The sequence below is a fragment of the Myxine glutinosa genome, chromosome 14, assembly GCF_964187855.1.
Source record: "Myxine glutinosa chromosome 14, kmMyxGlut1.1, whole genome shotgun sequence".
NCBI classification, from domain to species: domain Eukaryota; kingdom Metazoa; phylum Chordata; class Myxini; order Myxiniformes; family Myxinidae; genus Myxine; species Myxine glutinosa.
Window position 1 is genome coordinate 50,285,762 of NC_136274.1, and position 13,476 is coordinate 50,299,237.

General features: G+C 45.8%; 1 protein-coding gene across 1 annotated transcript in view; it reads right to left on the reverse strand.

Moving 5' to 3' along the window:
- Window positions 1-9,017: 9,017 nt before the first annotated feature.
- LOC137439253 (uncharacterized) overlaps window positions 9,018-13,476 on the reverse strand; it is a 35,282-nt gene continuing 30,823 nt past the window's right edge. The window contains exons 3-4 of the mRNA XM_078767975.1: window positions 12,754-12,865; window positions 9,018-11,728 (exon numbers count right to left, since the gene is read on the reverse strand). Of these exons, the coding sequence (XP_078624101.1) occupies window positions 9,168-11,728; window positions 12,754-12,865 (2,673 nt within the window). The 3' untranslated portion in view covers window positions 9,018-9,167. The remainder of the gene's footprint in view (window positions 11,729-12,753; window positions 12,866-13,476) is intronic.

Genomic DNA, 13,476 nt, shown 5'->3' on the forward strand with positions numbered 1-13,476 from the left:
CGGCCTCGATAAGGCGTCGGCGACCAGGTTATCCTTCCCCGGGCGGTATTTGATGGTGCAGCAGAAGTCGGCGAGTTCGATACGCCAGCGAGTGATTTTCTCATTCTTAATGCGTTGAGCATGTAAGGTGTCGTACATGAATGCAACGCATTGTTGGTCCGTGACGATTTGGAAACACCGCCCGAGCAGGTACGGCCGCCATCGCCGAATCGATTCGACGATCGCGTATGCTTCCTTTTCAACAGACGAATGCCTCCGCTCAGCGGAGGTGAGAGGACGTGAAAAGAAAGCCACAGGGCGTCCCCCTTGGGAGAGAGTCGCCGCTATCGCATGATCCGAGGCATCACTTTCCAAGACGAAAGATGCACTCTCGTCAATTGTCGCTACAGCGGGGCCAGCGATGTCGGCTTTAAGACCCTCGAAGGCCGCCAAGGCGGCCGGGCCCATGGGGAACGTGTCGCAGGCCACGAGGGGGCGGAGCTTCGCGGAGAAATTTTGCACCCACTTCGAATAGTGGGCGAACAGCCCAAGAGCGCGTTTCAGTGAAGCCCGATCGCTAGGCGGAGCCATATCAAGCAAAGGTCGCAGACGCTCCTTATCCGGAGAGACAGAGCCATGGGTCACGGTGTACCCCAGAAGATCTACCGTGCGTAGAGAGTAACGACACTTAGCCTCATTCATGGTTAGGCGATATTTCTGCACGACCTCGAGGAAGCGTTTCAGATTAGCGTCGTGATGCACCTGGTCATACCCACAAACCGTAAGATTGTCCAGATAGACAAAGACATCGGTCAAGTTCTCCTTCGTAACGAGGTCATCCATAGCCCTCTGAAAACAAGTGACCCCGTTAGTTACCCCAAAGGGGAGTCGGGTGAACTGGTACAACCGTTGACCCGATTCAAAGGCCGTATAGACGCGATCAGCCCTAGAGATGGGGACCTGATGATACGCACTACGCAGATCGAGAGTGCTGTAAACGGAGTACTGGGCCACCTGGCATACCAGTGCATCCATCCCCGGTAAGGGGTAGGCATCCAGCTGTGTAAAACGATTAATCGTCTGTGAATAGTCGATTACCATGCGCCGGCGATGGGCCTCACTTCGCACTACTAAGACATGGGCCCGCCACGGCGACCGGCTGGGTTCTATAATACCGTCCTTTAAGAGCTGGGCCGTTTCTTCCGCAATGAATTGCGCGTCTGCGCGAGAGTAGCGGCGCGATTTTACGGCTACAGGGGTACAATCAGTGGTCAGGTTGGGGAACAGCGAGAGAGGCTCCATGTCCATCTGAGCGAGGGCGCACACAGCAAGCGTGTCCGGCCCACCGAAGTCCATTTCCAAACGTCCATGTCGCTTAAGGAAATCGTGTCCTAACAGAACGTCGGCACATAACGCAGGTAATACCATGAGATACACATCGGGGAACGTGCGTCCCTTTATCACAAGTTTCAATCGACATGCCCCTTTTGTGCTCAGCCGAAGGCCTTGGGAGGCCATGAAGATCCGTCGTGTAGTCCCGAGAACCGGCCACCCATGTTGATGCACTAGTCGTTGATCGATAAAACTATCCGTAGACCCCGTGTCGATTAAGGCTTGTGACCAAACGCCCTCGACCTTGAGCGGAATGATGGCCTGCGCAAGGCCGGAAGACCCAGCAGGTATTGTGCCGTCCGGGCGAGAAGATCGCGCCTCGCAAGTGGATCCCACTCCAGCTGCAGTTTTCCAGTCGTTCGGGCAGCCCGTGGAGGATTCCTGTGACAAGCGCATAGCTGGCCGCGCTGGAGCAGGAGCATGTAAATCGTAAAAGCCACTGATAGAGGACGTTCCCACACCGGCTGCAGTTTGCCGGTCGTTCGGGCAGCCCGTGGAGGATTCCCGTGACAAGCGCACAGTTGGCAGTTCTGGGGCAAGTGCGTGTAATTCGTAAGAGCCGCCGTCAGATGGCGCTCGCGTCACGCGTAGAGGATCACTGCCATTCACCGTTTCATGAGCTGGTGCGATAGCGTGTAATTCGTAAAAGCCGCTGTCAGATGGCGCTCGAGTCCCGTGCAGCGTTCGCTGCGAATCCAGAGGAGTTGGCAAAGCAGTACTTCGTTGCTTGTTTGAGGTGGGGGTCCGGACGCCAGCCAAGGCCGATCGCACCGCGGCCGGTCGTGGTCGCGCCGGCTGTTTAGGCGGCCCGATGTCCCCCATCAAGGTCGAGCGTGCAGCCAGGGACCCGCGAGGAGGGGAGACGCTCATCAAGGCCGGGCGGGGCGCTCCGCTCGGTGCGCAGTCCGTTGGCTCAGCGATAAGCCCATTCAAGGCCACGCGGGCGCGCGTACCTCGCACGGACTTTTTGCAGACCTTCGCAAAATGACCCTTGGTGGAGCACAGATGGCATATCGCCTCCCGAGCCGGGCATTCTATTCGGGGGTGCTGCCGATTCCCACAAAAATAACACTTCGCGTACCGTTCAGGCCGTGGCCGGGCAGCGGTAGCGGCAGTCAGGCCGGATGCAGAGTCCGCTTCAAGAGCACCCAGAGACTCGGCCATGGTCGAGTCCTCCCCCATATCCTCGGCGGTAACCCTCTCCAGTCGCGCGAGTAGAGAAGTCCCCGCCACGACTCGTGAGTGGTCATAAGCGGTAGATTGTTCACGGGCATCTGTAAAGACGTGAGCCAGCCATAGTCCCTCCGTAAATGTCAGATCCGGGGTCTCCAAAAGTCGGAGCCTCAAGGCTCCAGAGCTAATTCCAGAGACGAAAGAATCTCGGAGAAGGTCGTCCTGCACTTGCTCATGGGTCCGTACCTCCTGCACGCAGTCCACTAGAAGGTGTTGCAGCTCCTGCGCGTAGCGATCGATCGATTCCGATGGTTGTTGCCGCCGCTGAGAGAGCTGATGCCGGCCGTGCACGGCGCTCCGTTTCTTTATGTATAGTCGCTTTAGCTCGGCCAGAGCGGTGGCGTACGTCTCAAAGCGAGCAATGCACCGGTAAACGCGGTGATGGACCTTCGAATGTAACACGGACAGCTTAGCTGCAGCGGTGGGCTCCAGTTCATGCGCGGCGAAGTAATTCTCCAGCGTTTTGAGCCAGTGGGTGAACTCCGACCCCGACTCCTCGGCTTGTGCATCCGCATCGAGAGTCGGTACCGTGATCATCTTGGGTTCAGCCATTTCGTTGATCTAAATGATATTAAATGTCGTGAAAATCAACCACAGACACGACTTGTCCCTTGGGTAGGTTTAATATCATTTAGATCTGTGGTAACATCCTGTAAAAATACATTCATGCAATAGACATCAGAATCGGAGTATTATAAGGGCAATGTCCGATATCAATAGGCAAAGCAAAACAAAACAAGTGCAGCATATAGGGGCATACATACCATTCAAACTACAGGACTATATGTCACAGTAAGTGTCGCTGGAGTCTCTTTGCGCCGCGGTTGTCCCGGGTCTTATAGACGCCCCCTTTAGTGGGCTAAGCAAGCACTCCTGGGTTCACCTTCAGTAAAATTCCACTACAGCATGAAAGAGTGAAGGTGAGCAGAGAGTCTTTATTTTGGCAGTTTAACCCTAAGAGGGTTGCAGGCAGATTTTGTGCGACCTGTAGGAATATTTGCTGGACAGAGCCCAGAGAGAGCTGGGGGGGCAAGGCCAGAGAGGAGTCGGTATAAGATGGAAAGACCACCAACCTGCCTGCGGTGAGTGAGTGAGAGGCCCTTGGAGTTAGTTTCATCGCGGGAGATTCCAATGATTCTGAATGCTTTGGTTTCAACAGCGTGAAGACGAGCTAGGTGTGAGGCAGGTGCACCAGTCCAGAGGGGAGAGCAGTATTCCATTGAGCTGCGGATGAAAGCCTTGTATGTGGTGAGGAGCTCAGGTATGCCAAAGAAGGACTTTGCACGACGGATGATGCCCAGTCGGCGACTGGCTTTGGAGGCCAGCTTGGAAATGTGGTTTTCCCAGGGAAGATCATGGCAGATAGTGAGACCCAAAAGCTTGAGTGACAGAGCTTCTTGGAGAGTATTGTTCAGAAAGTAGATGGGAGGGTTTTCCAGACAATATTTTCGGAGAGACATAGTAAGAGTGTGAGATTTGTCAGGATTGAAAGACATGTTCCACTTGTTTGACCAGTCTGTGATTTTGTCCAGCTCTGCAGAGAGTGAGGAGGCTGCAGACTGCCGATCTGAGGGATGAGGAATGGAGCGGCAGAGAGTGGAGCCAGGAATCCAGCAAATCCAGGAGTCATCAGCAAAGAAATCAAATCAAAGGTAATCCAGCAAAGGAAAAGAAAGCAAATCCAGCAGTATGCAGCAAAGATATAGAGCGGATTTTCCAGAGAGTCAGAGAGATCATTGATGAAGACCAGAAAAAGCACAGGGCCCAGAACACTGCCTTGGGGAACTCCAGCCTGAACAGGAAGGGGAGATGAGAGAAATCAATTCAGGGCCACACGTTGACTACGACCAGAGAGGAAGTCCACAAGCCATGTGTGGAGATTTACATGGATACCATAGGAGGAGAGTTTGGTGAACAGAGCAGGGTGCCAGACCGTATCGAAGGCACGTGATATGTCAAGGGAGACAGCTCTGATTTCCTCCCTGGCATTAAGGACCTCCATCCATTGTTGAGAAAGCAGAAGCAGCATGCCCAGAGTAGAATGACCTGGTCTGAATCCAAATTGATGATCCGAGATCAAGCCATTGGAGAAGAGGAAGGATTTTGATGTCAGAAGAGATGATTGATTCCATGAACTTGCTGATTATTGGGAGCAAGCTGATTGGTCTGTAGTTGCACGGAACTGTTTTTGCACATTTTTTGTGTAAAGTGGTAATGTTGGCTGATTTCCAAGCTGATGGCAGATGGCCTTGAGCAAAAGAGAGGGTGAAGAGAACAGAAAGAGGGTGAGATAGAGTGGCAGAGCAGGATTTTAGGACCCGTGGGCTGATGCCGTCTGGTCCAGTTGCAGAATCAGAGCCGAGGTTTGACAAAAACTTATCCGCCTTGTCAGGAGAGAAGGACACAGAGTCCTGGATCAGCTGGGTTCGACTGGGAAAGGTGGGTACAGAGAGGGATGGGTTCGGGACAAGAGATTTTGAGGCAAACACAGAGTTGAGGCATTCGGCTTTTTCACATGTGGTGTCAGCTGTGAAGCCGTTTGAGGTAAGGGAGGGAATGGAGGGGAAACAAACACCAGAAACGGATTTGACCAGATGCCACCAATATTTGGAGGAGGGAGACAGGTTTGAGAGTTCAGTCTTGAGAGCAGAGAGATATTGTTTCCTGGCTCTCCTGAGGGTAGACACACACTTGTTCCAAGCTTTGTGAAAGGTACTGAGATTTCCTTCAGTTGGATTAGCCTTCCATGAGGTGAAGGCAAGTTGCTTCCTGGCAACTGCCTCACCACAAGCTTCAGTGTACCATGGATGGGAGGAAGGGTATGACAACTGAAGACAAGATGGCATAAATCTGTACATGAGAGAGAGCAGTTTACTTTTGAAAAAATCCCAGGAAGAGTTGATGAATTGACTGCAGGGGAAAGGGGGAAAGTTTAAACCACTGAATAAAACACTGCAGGGGAAAGTTTAAACATATTTAAACAAAACCGTGAAAAACAATCTGGGAAAAGTCTCTGAAGTGAGGGCGTGGATCCGAGAAAGGAGAAAGGGTTAAATGAGATGGAAGAAACTAGGATTTGAAAAGCGAGTTATGGCTGGAGATGGAAGGAAGAGGTGGAAGAAAAGTAGATAAAGGCGGTGGGGCGAGGAGAAAAGGGGAAAAAAAATTGTATTTAAAACGTTTGACAAAGGGTAGATGTTCGGGGAAGTTAGGGGGAGAAGAGAAAATCTAAAAAATAAGCAATACAGTGAAGGAAATAACTTATATTCACAAAACACTGATGGGGAGGGGGGGAGGGGGGGGAGGGAAACCTCAAGTGACCAGGCCACGCATGCCATGCGAACAGAAAACGATTTAATTATATGCAAGTTTGCACAAATTGCAAACCAAGATTAACTCGAAACACAAAGTAATACATACTACATACACAATAAAATGACGAGCGGAAATTTGACAAAGACACAAATGGGAAAAATACTTAAACTTTGATGTCGTGCAGAGGTCGAAAACAACCTCTGCAACAACATAACAAACAACAAAACCTGTTTTCAGTGAGACCTGAAAACAACAAAACACGGATATGATGTGCTTTACCAAAAAGCTCTAATTTGGTCTCATCTGTCCACAGGACATTCTACCAAAGATTTTGGCTTGTTCAGGTGTGTTTTGGAAAACTCCAGTCAGGCTTTCTTATGTCTCTCTCTCAGCAGTGGGGTCCTTCTGGGTCTCCTGCCATATAATCCCCTTTCATTGAGTTGGTGCAAGTTGAAACTGTCGTACCTTGAATCTGAAGGTCAGCTTGAATCTGTTTGGCAGTTGATCGAGGTTCTTTCTCCACCATTCAAGCAATCCTTTGCTGCAATCTTCGATCAAGTTTTCTCTTGCGGCCACGTCCAGAGAGGTTGGCTACAGTGCCATGGGCCTTAAACTTCCTGATAACATTGCGTACGGTGGACACAGGAACATAAAGGTCTCTGGAGATGGACTTGTAGCCTTCAGATTGTCCATGCTTGGCTACAATATTGTGTCTGACCTCATCAGACAATTCTCTGGTTTTTTCTGTTCTCCATGCTCATTGTGGTACATACAGTGACACAAAACAGCAGAATGACTCCTCTCTATTCAATCTGGTTGAATGTCTGATTTCTATATTGCAGGCACCTGCAACTCACCACAGGTGAGTTCAATTCCAAAGTGAAGAAGAATCACCTGCTTGAAATCTAATTATTTCTAACAACTTCTAAAAGGTGCCAATAATATTGTCCGGGCCATTTTAGGATTCCTGTGTGGAATAAGCTAAGATTTAGTAATTTTTTCAGCTTTTTTTGTTTTGTTCCACTGCAAACCAAAGAAATACAAATGTGGATACCAAAATATTTTTAAATTTCAACAATTTTCTGGAAGAAATGGTGCATTATTTGAAAAAAGTGCAAGGGTGCCAAGATTTTTATCCATGACTGTATGTGCTGGCAATTGTTCTCACCATAACTAATGTTGTGATTGTTATGATTAAATAACTAATCACAAATAACATACAATTACTTGATTGTGCAGTAACTTATAACTGATTATAAAGTATCCTCCTAGATTACATGTGCAGATAGTGAGACCTAACATAATTTTAATCAACCAATAATAAACTAGAACGGCACTCGGCAGTCGGCAGAGAGCATACCTCCACATGGTTGGCCATATCACTCAATGGTGAAGAATCACTTAAAAAATTATACCAGCTGGATCCGGATCCGGATCTTCACCAAAATTGAATCAATTCTTCCTCGTCACACACACAACCGGTCCTCCAAGTTTCGTCCAAATACATCCATAACTTTTTGAGATATCCTGCTTTGTATCGTTTTTGGCCTTATCTCCCAATGGTGAAGAATCACTTAAAAAATTAAATAATTCTCATATCCGAATCCATATTCAGATCTTCACCAAAATTGAATCGAATCGTCCTTGTCAGACACCCAACCGGTTCACTAAGTTTCGTCCAAATCCGTCCACAACATTTTGAGATATCCTGCTATGTATCGTTTTTGGCCCGATCTCCCAATGGTGAAGAATCACTTTTTAAAATTCTAGTAGCCGGATCCGAATCCGGATCTTCACCAAAATCTAATCATTTCGTCCTTGTCACATACGCTACATCTCTGCCAAATTTGTCCGAATCCGTCCACAAAGTTTTGATATATTTTGTTCACAGACAAATGGACAGACAAACGGACAGGGGTGAAAACATAACCTTTGGTGGCGGAGGTAATAACAGCCTTCCTCCTGTATCTAGACTCTAGATTACTGTCAATGGAATTTCTTTTGTATGTTATTGTACCTGGAGAAGAATCCAAGTAGATATATTTGTACATACTCATATTAGATGCGAGTCCCATTATGAGAAGCACATGCCTTCATGAACAGTGCTTTGGGTGGCAATCATATTTTAGCAAACACATTTCAGTACGACATGATGAAAAGCAAAATGTGTATATTTGTATTTTTTATTAACAAAATAAAAATAAAATTAGAAAGCATGTGAAAATGCAAAGCCCGTCTGCGTCCGTTTTTTCAGTCTTCTTCTTCTTCTGTATGCTCAAAATAATGAAAACAGTTTTTTTTTTTAATAGAAAATGAAAATTCATGATTTTATGCAGCCTTGACCTTTCAACTTTAGATTTAAAAAAAATCAGTTTCTAGCTTTTGATTGGTGAACCAATTCAGTGACCCAATATGCAAATTCTTAAAATTTCAGGTCAATCGGATGAAAATTGACGATTTTATGCGATGCTGATCTTTGACCTTTTGACCAAATTATTAATTTGCCTTCTCCATATTATCATAATAAAGCTTTGGTGAAAATTTGATGACAAAATTCAAATGGTAAATTGAAATTTCAGGTCAATTGGATGAAAATGGATGATTTATGTGATGCTGACCTTTGATCTTTTGACCTTTAAACAAAATTATCAATTTGCCTCATCCGTATTATCATAATAAAGGTTTGGTGAAAATTTGATGACATTAGCTCAAATGGTAAAAACGTTATGGCTCGGACACACACACACACACACACACACACACACACACACACACACACACACACACACACACCCTACGCTGGAGTGGCGACCCCTCCTGGAATGTGCCCAACAGCCTAGAAACTGCTTTGGCAGCCCTATATATGCATCTGAAGATGTGAAAGGAGTAGTCTTCTTCTTATATACTGCACTTGATACATGAGCATGACAAGTTGAAGTCTAAACATTTGTTAAAGATGTTCTCGTAGTCCCTTTGTCTATGCTCCATAATTCTTGTTTGGAGTTGTCAACGATGGCAAGGTCACTCCATTTATATCCTGAGAAAAATAAAACTCTGCCATCATGATGCTGCACAGAGGTCTTGGTCATGCCGCGTGAACCATTCATGATCGGTTGCCAAGCAAATTGACACCGGCCATGTGCTCTGCATGCAAATGTTCCCATTGCACTTCATGGAGTTGGCAAATAAATTAGTCTGAAGTAGCAGTGCAAAAATAATGACCTTTGTACCTGTCTGGTTAACAGTGCTTAGTGCTTCCCAGCATCAGGTTCATTCAGTGGATGTTGAAGAGCGGCTCTTAAATCATTCCAGAAGGTTTCTTGCTTTTCCGGTTCCTTGGGGAATTCTAATAAACATTTCCGTCCTAACAGCTGTTTCAATCGGACGAACCGGCGTGGGATGGAATCATGTTGAAGCTTATGAAGAAGGACCAGGATTAACCGGTCTTCCGCAGACTGCATGAGCCTCTGCTGAGCAAAATAGAATTCATAATGGCACCAAGCGCTGGCCACAAAGTTCTCGCTGAGAAGGAACACCGCTCGTCGGCTGCCTTCAATGCTCTCCATTATGTTATCCATAATTGGTCTTCCAGGCAGAAAGTCTCTCTCATGGCAGCAGACACGAAGACCTTCGGCCTCTAGCTTCTGTATCAGATCATAGGACCACGCTGCATCTTTCTCACTGTATGACACAAAAACATCATACAGGAAATCGGTTTCTGAGTCGAAGTGGCTTTTACCTTTCAGTCGTATCCAGTACCAACCCATTCTCATGTACCAAGGCCCATGGCATTTTATAAACACTGTAATCAGAATGACCAACACCACTGCAACTGATGCAAGGCCAATTGCAGCTTGTATCCCATGTGAACATTGGATGTCATCCAGGGTGTAGGTCAAAATGGGGGTTCCTTCCCACCTCGAAGGATATATACACAGGTAATTCTCTACATGGGAGATGTTCAACTCTGAACGCCGACTGAAATCTTGTACGAACCAGCGCAGACCACAAGTGCAAAAGAAAGGGTTGTGTTGGGCATCAAGGAGCTTCAACGCCAACAGACCTTCAAGCCAATCCTTTTCTAAGCCCTTAAGGTTGTTTCTTGAAATGTTTAGAAACATTAAATTTGGAGGCAACGCACCTGCTGAAATGTAATATAGCTTGTTTTGACTGAGGTCCAATATGTCTATGTTGGGAGGAAGTGTATTTTGATTCAATAAAGACAGCGTATTCAAGCTGAAGTTTACGTTTGACAATGAAATTGGGAACACGTGTGTGCCGAGTGTAGTTATGGAATTATAGCTGAGATCTAGTTGAACTAGTCCCTGTGGGAGTGAAAACGGGTCCAGGGATGATATGTGGTTGTGGCTTACATCAAGTTCTCTCAAAGACATGTTGTGTAACTGAATGGTTGTTAACCGATTCCCTTCCAAACCAAGAATCGATAGATTAACAAAGTGCCCCGGAAACCAGTCCGGGATGGTTGAGAGCTGTGTGTAAGACAAGTCAAACTTCCTGAGGTGTTGTGGGAAGCAAGGTTTTAACTCTTTGAGTGGATTATTGGAAATGTCCAGCTCTTCCAGTGTATCGTACATACCCTCCATGTAATAGCAACGGCGGTTTGCCTGGATGTTGTTGTGCCTTTCCTTGAGAGATTGGAGTGCAACCAAATCTCCGAAATACTGCCAGAGTGTCAAATATAGATGGGTCAATTGAATGTGTCTCAACTTGGTCAAATGGACAGCACAGTTACAGTGTGTGACTGACTTTACTTGGCCCCCTCGTATGTGGAGTTCATGCAGGTCTGGTAGATGCTCAATCATGCCACAGTCCAATTCATCTGTGTTCATATTGTTCAGAGTAAGTTTGTGCACAATTATATTTTGAGCCTTTGCAAGCTCTCCCAAAAAATAAAAGATATGTTCCGTGTTCCTTTCAATGGAAACAGTTAAACCATCTTTATGCCCAAATGGAGGGACACAAGGACGGAATACAGTTCGCTTCTGAACCTCCATCACCTCCACGTTAATAATTATTTCGATGCTTGGATCATTCTTTACGGAAAGCAGCAATGACTCTAAATCTTTCCAAAGCTCAACCTTTCCAGAAAGCCTGAGCTGCTTAACAAAAAGATGTCCTGCTATGTTCAATGATGTATTGGAGCTTATGAGAGGGTTAAAGAAGAGCTCCAGAAGGTTCAGCCTGTAACTGAAAATCACTTGTCTCGTTGGTGGGAGGATTATTAATTGTCCAACATTAGTTATGCGCAGGTGTTTGAGTGTTTTTATTGAAAGGAAGTCTTGCTGAAGAATTTCACAACCGGGTGCCATTTCCACGGTGAGAGTGTGTAATCGGAGGTGGCTGAGGTCATTGAGATTTCCCACATGGTAGCTCATTATCGAGAGCTCCTTCAGGTGCTGCAGATCTGAAAAATTCACCGTCGGCCCATGGACAGTGTTGTCTAATACTTGCCCGTGGAGCTTCAGAATTTGGAGAGCGTTCAGGTTTGAGAAACATGAGGCTTCAAAGTAACACAGGTGATTTTCTGATAAGTCGAGTATACTGATATGCTCGTGATCCACAAAGAAAGCTTGGCATACTGAGTGAAGACCACAGCTTGAAAGGTCCAGTTGATCAGAAGAGTCCCACCTTGTTGAACATTCACGCTGTCCCGTATCATAGGTGCAGGACGTCAAGCAGGCAGTATTGGATGTCCAGGCAAGATATGTGCAACAAATAGTGAAGATAACTGCAGTGTTCAGCATAGCTGGTCCACTTCTGCTGGGCAGGAAATTTTCCACAATCATTTCTGTTTGGGATGCAAAATAAATCAAACAATTAATTATTTCACTTATGAGCATTACTTGGTGCAAAAGGGATAATTGGAGTTATCTTTGTTTTATCCATGATGATGCATATATAATTTAAGCATGGGTAATGGCTGCCGAAGGTCTTTCTTCCATTTGTGTGTCACGTTACTGGTCATGTCATTAGAAATAAAATGTTGGGTACTGCAGTTAACACTAAGTAAAGGTAACACTTTTTAAACCAAGAAACATTTTTATAACACTTTAAATAAGCAACAGAAAAGCATTTGAATAATATGGGACTTTCAAAATGATGTAAGAGTGAAAACAAGGCCTTTTCCGCAATGTGCTGTGTTTGTGTTTTCAGTTAAATAGTTCTGCTCGCCAGGGCCCGACAAATTTAACAAGCCGTTACCAGCGTGAAATTTGTGATTCAAACCATCTTTCAAACATAATTTCCAGCATTAAGACGTGAGAGTGACAATTTCAAAATGGTTACCCATAATTGTTGGGTTTCTGAATGAATCCACGAGACTATCGGATATAAGAGAAATATCTGTGGATGAGAGCAGTCGAGTTTGTACCATTTCCTCTTAATATAATTATCGAGTGGCGGCTGCAGATATAACACACAAACACACACACGAACAGACATTCTCCTTTTACCAATAGATGCAAAAATCCAGTATAATTTCTCTTGTGGCCCTGGAACCAAACAAAAAAATACATATTTAAAACAGCCCTCTCAGCCCATACAGCTCCCACTGCCTCCTCCTTCCCAACATGATTAATAATAAATAGGCCTATCATCATTCTAAACTTACGCTGTGCATTCACAAGCCCCAGATATGACCTTCTAGCTGGTGTTAAGACACAACCAAATCAGATACGGTGACTCCCTCTGGGAAGTCGACCTGAATGTTGGTAATGACGGCATCGTCTATCCAATAGCAGACGCCCATTAAATAAATCACAATGCCTGCCATGTTCACACGAGGTAATCCCGCAAGGTTAAAAGTCCACTCACTGGCAGCAATGGCCAACGGTTTGGGTAGAACGTGCTCGTCTATGAACCTTTGGGCCTTGCACTGGTCCACATTTTCAGGAGGACTCAGTACAGGGAGCTGCAAGCTATCAGCCTTTTTGGGCGAGTTCAGAAAGGTCTCAAACTCTTTTGTTGTACAGAGGCACACCCCTTTCTCGCAGGTACGTTTCCACACATTTTTGGTTTATTTTAGAAGCTTCGTCAGCCATTTCAGATAACAATCTTTATCTCACACACATGATATAGTTTATGTTGCCCGAACACCCCCACTCGCTGCGGTTTCTGTGCATGCACACCAAGCATTCTGGGGTGGATTACATCATTTCAGAAGTCGCATATTATGTTATATTGAGTATGTAACCAGTATTTTAAGGTATTACAAACATACGTGACCATGGTTGAAGTTGCATATTTTCCACAGGGTTCTGTCCTTTTGGCATATAAAAGGACAACTTGGGCTCAGTTGAGCTGTCATTTCATCGGGTGAGACTTATCGTATCAGTGATTTCAGGTAGGAATGGTTGGCGAAATTGGATTGAAGAGTCAAGGTGCATGAAGTTGGGGTATGAGAGAATATTTTTGTGACATCGCTTATTTATAAGCAGTATTGTTTATTACATGCGATAAGAAACCCGTCTTTGCAGATGGGAAAATTCCCCTGAATTATTATGTTTTAATATTCGTATGACCGGGAGCGGCGCTATT